Raw genomic sequence first — 5,595 nt, 5'->3', positions numbered from 1 at the left:
AAAAAATGGTTTCATTAAATTAAAACTATTTTACACATTAAATTTTTTTTTATATATTTTACAGAATAATTGGTTACTTATTAACAGAATAAATTATGATAAATACAACATTCAAACATTAGAACAACCTATTTGATCAAAATGAACTTTTTTGTATTTTCTAATCTGGGTAATCATGAATGAATACATGATTATGTTCTATTTTTGGTCGTAGCTGTCAGCCAGACAAGCGGCCTGACGTGCACCCCAACTGCACGGCGGAGGAAGAGGCTGCGTTCGAGTCCCAGTGTGCTGGAGTGCTTCTGTCTGACAATTTCCGAGCCTGCCATGCTCTGGTACCCCCCGAAGCCTTCATTGGGAACTGCGTGTACGACATGTGCGAATACGACGGCATGCAGGCCACGCTATGCGACAACGTGGAGGCGTATGCTCAGGCCTGCAGCAGCGCCGGGGTCACCATCAGCTGGAGGAACCGAACCTTCTGCCGTAAGACTACTTTTGTAAATTGGGCTGGAAAAGTTGTCATTTGACAGGAATGAAATTGCGACATGACCAGAATAAAAGTTGTTCCCAGATGGCAGATAAATATTACAAAAAGAAATTGCAAAGATTTTTTTCGATTTTTTTTTTTTTTTTGCAGCGTTGCCGTGCGCCCCGAACAGCCATTATTCAGACTGCACCGCCCCCTGCCCCCCCACCTGTTCGGACCTGTTCCCCATCTGGTGCCACATGCCACCCACTAGCTGTGTGGAGGGTTGCCAGTGCGACGCCGGCTTTGTCCTCAGCGACGGCAAATGTGTGCCTCTGGACAAATGCGGCTGCCTGGATTCCGACGGCGAGTACCATGATGTAAGTCTGCAAACGCCGCAGTCAGGTGGACGACACCGCAAATTCGCACTGGCAGAAAAATGCTGATGCAGAAAAAGTAATTGTACGCGTGGGGAAAAAAATGAAACGTTACATTATTTAAGAAAAAATTGCAACTAGATAGGAAAAATGTTCTAGATTTTCATGATCACTGTGCAGTTACCAGATTAAACGTTCATTTGGCAACAAGAATAAAGTTGGAATGAAGTGACAATTTGTTTCTGGTCTATTATAAACAAGTTCAGCTTTACAGATGCCACATTTACTCTGCAAGCAGAATAGTGGCATTTGATTTTCATTTGGCTTCGGCATGCTTTTGAATGTGGAAATTCCACTTAAACAACAGGAAAACTTTTGAATTGAAGATACACTGTCAAAAGCCAAGATGTTTATTTATTTATTTGTTTGTTTGTTTCATTGGGACAGTGCACATTCATCAACACATGAATAAACAGTGTAAATGCGCCGGACTTAGCATAAATGCTATTTTTGGCGGGGCTAAAACACAAATTTAAGTTGGTACAACTTTAAAATAGAAATTATTGGTGTTTATGGCAACAAAATTGTAACCAAGTTGTTTGCAACGAAACATTTTGCCGAGTTGTTTTTACTTAAATCTTAACTTACGTCAATGCAAGGGACATCACTTCTGTCAACTCCTATTTATTTATTGTGAAATGCAGGCAAGGCAATTTTCACAAAAACAAAAATATTTTGTTGAATTGCCCAACTTTTAACATTTTATTAAACTTTATTGCCTTGAGATTTTGAGTTCATCCACCTTTTTTTTTTTACACACTGTATTTCTTTTTATGTTTTTGTAGGTGGGAGACTCATGGCTGACGGCGAAATGCATTTCCAAATGTCGTTGTAACCTTGGCGGCCTAGTTACGTGCTCAGAGCACAGCTGTAAAACCAACTCGGTGTGCGCCCTGGACAAATACGGAGACGTCTACTGCAAGCCTGCCAGTGAGTCCACGTTTTCATGTCTTCAAAAACTAATAAGAAAGCCCTCCTTTCACTGACCACCCCATTAGTTTACTTGAAGTGTTGCAATAGAACGAGGACAGTCATAATAAGAAAAAATGTAATTTTAGCGGCCGTAATTTTACCGGAATGACATTACTGTCATGACCTGAAGTCGTGCATACAGAAAAAATGTGAATAAAATTCACAAGTCACAAGATTTATATGATCTTGTTATTGTATGGGATAAAAGTCAGACAGAAAAAAGCAATTGCACATTTTCAGAGAGCAAAGTAAACCTTTTTTTTTTGTCTTTTCTCTCCTTCTTGTAGAGTTCGACAAGTGCAGCGTGTCGGGAGATCCTCACTATCGAACCTTCGACGGTTTCACGCATCACTTCCAGGGCCCGTACACCTACATCCTGACGGCAGACTACCAGTCACCACCAAGCTCGTTGCCCGCCCTCACGAAGTCGTGCATACAGAAAAAATGTGAATAAAATTCACAAGTCACAAGATTTATATGATCTTGTTATTGTATGGGATAAAAGTCAGACAGAAAAAAGCAATTGTACATTTTCAGAGAGCAAAGTAAACCTTTTTTTTTTTTTGTCTTTTCTCTCCTTCTTGTAGAGTTCGACAAGTGCAGCGTGTCGGGAGATCCTCACTATCGAACCTTCGACGGTTTCACGCACCACTTCCAGGGCCCGTACACCTACGTCCTGACGGCAGACTACCAGTCACCACCAAGCTCGCTGCCCGCCCTCAGGGTCAGGGGCAAGAACATCCGACGAGGCGGAAACAAGAGAGTCTCCTTCCCGGACCAGCTCTTCATTGACGTCTATGGTGTCAACGTACGCTTCATGCAAGGGAACAAAGTCCTGGTACGATGTTTTACTTGCAAGCAGATGTGCTATTTCCTTCTTTTCCTAACCCGTGACATGCTTTGAATGAGTCAAAAAACGATGAGGGAGGCGGAGTTGACATCGGCAGATTGATTTGTCATTTGGACACTTAAGACATTAAAGTCATAAGAATGCGAGAAAATTGTTGTGAAGTTACCAGGTATTGTTGCAATTTAAAGTTGTATTACGATACACTTGAAAATTACGATACACTATTACTAAGTTACCAGGTATTGTTGCAATTTAAAGTTGTATTATGCTATGAAAATTACGATACACTATTACTGTAGAAAACTATTGTAAAGTGACTAGATTTTATGAGACAAAAACTACAAAAAGCATGTAAAATGACCAGATAAATTTGTAATTGAATAAAAATAAAGTCGCAATTTTACTAAAGAAAAAAAAGGCTGTGAAGCTACACAATTGTCTAAATTTTACAAGATTAAAGTAAATATTACAAGGAAAAAAAGGATGTTATATAATATTTCCTGAAAATAGATTCACAATATTAGGAGGGAGAAAAGGTTGTAAAATTAACAGATAAAGTTGCAATTTCATAAAAGTAAAGTCCCAACGTTCCAGGAAAAAAAAGTCTGAAAGATCGTCTGAATTTTGCAAGAACAAAGCCTAGTAAAATCACAATATTCTGAGCAGAAAAAAAACTCTACAGAGCAGTTACAATTTTTATGAGAATAAAATAACATTATGGGGACAGAGTCACACTTTCACAAGGAAAAAAGTGATAACGTTACATAAATTAAGTCAAAATGTGAGTGGGGGGGGGAATTAGTGGGGGAAAAAAAATTGTAGATAGATAAGGGAAGGGGAAGTGATAAATTTACTTGATAATTTTATGAGAGTAAAAAATGGTCGAGTTCCTGGATATATTTGTAAAGTGGCTGTTTTTGTCTGTGCCGTAGGTGAACAGGGAGAGCGTTTCGCCCCCTCTGAGTCCAGTTGAAGGTTTACTCATCACCATGAACTCCAGGCAGGTTCAGCTCACCACCGACTTCGGACTCACCGTGCGCTTCGACGGCAGAAGTCGTGGAGGTAAAGGCGGGGCTCGATAAACCCTACCCCAAAGCCTCTTTTTTGTTTTCCCTCACATTTCCACCTTTGCGCGTCCAGAGATCATCCTGCCGAGCACGTACAAGAACGCCGTCAGGGGGCTGTGCGGAAACTACGACGGGATCCGCACCAACGACTACATGAAGCCGGACGGGACGGTTATCAGGGACCTGAACGCCTTTGGAGAAAGCTGGAGGGTCAGCGACCGACAATTGCGCGCTACAGATGACACCTCGCTAGTGCCCAGCCACATCCACGTTCACAGGTATATTCACAACAGAAATTTGGGATTTCACAAAAAAAATTAAAAATGGCTGCCTTGATCATTATAACGAGAAACTGGGTGGCTGTTTGTGCGGCATTCAGGCGAGAAGTGGACACGGATCCAGATTCAGGATTCGAGACGTCCGACTGCTCCGAGGACCAACTGGCCGGCTACAAGGATCCCGCCATGTGCGGCGCACTAACGGATGCCGCTGGGCTTTTCGCCTCCTGCCATGCCGTCCTGCCGCCCGCCACCTACCTCGAGTGAGTCCACAACCGCAACCAACTCAAACAATCAATCCAATGTGTTTCCATCGTGATTTTAACATGATTCTAACCGTGATTCCGACATGGTTCTAACTAGGGATGGTGGGATGTTTGATACCACTTATTTGATACCAAATAAATGTATAATGTTGGTAACGGCACAACTCATTCAATACTAAAGATGTTTTTTTTTTTTTTTTTTTTTTTTTAAGGATCCAGTCATTCAATCCAATATTATTCTTGATGTATTCTTTTTTCCCCCGACATGGTTGGGTAAAGAAGGGTCTGAAAATGGCTGGCACTGAATGAGTTAATGAGACTATGATTGCATGGACATGAATTAAATTCAAAAGAGGAAAACGCTCTGTTAGCCATGTCAAAATTGGGTTAGCAAATAAACCTACATTTTGTTAAAAACAGATTAATCATGGACCCTAAACACCTACATCCAGAAATTGCATCTTAGTGGACAAACAAGAGCCTTTGATATAGTTCACTTAGAGAACGGCTTTCTCAGCCATTAGTATCGGCTGTCGTCGCTGATACCAATACCTTAAAATAAGGCTGGTATCAGCCCGATACTGATACCTGGTATCGGTACTTGCCCATCTCTGTTTCATGACCTCACTGTTATTTCTAAACTTGTGTCAATAACTATTCTGCTCTCTGCTCCCTCAAATTGAGTTTTTAAAAACTTTAAGTCACGCTGTGTATTTGTTGCCTTTTTTTTTTCCCCCACAGCGACTGCGTGTTCGACCTGTGCGCTGAGCGGGGCAGCAAAGAGCTGCTCTGTGCCAGCTACGAGGCCTACGCCGCCGCCTGCCAAGGGGCCAGAGTCACACTGGGGCCCTGGAGACAACAGCTGGGTTGTGGTGAGAAGCTTAAGATCATCTTTAGTAGTTGCACCATAGTAACATTTGCCAAAAGCCAATCTAGTTTCCCAAGAATAAAGTTGTAATATTACTACTGCTGTTATCCTCAAGTTTTGATGTGTGTGTGTGTGTGTGTGTGTGTGTGTGTGTGTGTGTACCTAATGTGTCTGCAAAGGACCCACAGAGCCATGGTGTTGAGGAGCAGCCCTGGTATGAAGAGCAACAGGTAGAAGTATGTGTACAACTTGTTCATGAGCTCTTCCCATTCAGTCATATTGTGGCCACATGATGAGTTCCCTTGGGATGCAGGCCCTGGTTGGGATGTATTGAGCATCATTCCCACTGTCACATAAAAAAAAAAAAAAAAAAAAAAAAAAAAGGGGG

At 41.7% G+C, this 5,595-nt stretch overlaps 1 protein-coding gene across 1 annotated transcript in view; it reads left to right on the top strand.

Annotated features, from left to right (window-relative positions):
• The window catches only part of zanl (zonadhesin, like), a 47,699-nt gene that overhangs the window by 35,627 nt on the left and 6,477 nt on the right, over positions 1–5,595 (top strand). Inside the window, exons 77-80 of the mRNA XM_019877440.1 lie at positions 3,661–3,790; positions 3,869–4,073; positions 4,175–4,336; positions 5,081–5,211. Coding sequence (XP_019732999.1) covers positions 3,661–3,790; positions 3,869–4,073; positions 4,175–4,336; positions 5,081–5,211 — 628 coding nt within the window. The remainder of the gene's footprint in view (positions 1–3,660; positions 3,791–3,868; positions 4,074–4,174; positions 4,337–5,080; positions 5,212–5,595) is intronic.

Source organism: Hippocampus comes, unplaced genomic scaffold (genome assembly GCF_001891065.2).
Source record: "Hippocampus comes isolate QL1 unplaced genomic scaffold, H_comes_QL1_v1.1 scaffold143, whole genome shotgun sequence".
Taxonomy (NCBI): domain Eukaryota; kingdom Metazoa; phylum Chordata; class Actinopteri; order Syngnathiformes; family Syngnathidae; genus Hippocampus; species Hippocampus comes.
Note: the sequence above shows the minus strand (reverse complement) of the source record. Positions and strands in the feature narration are given on the sequence as shown.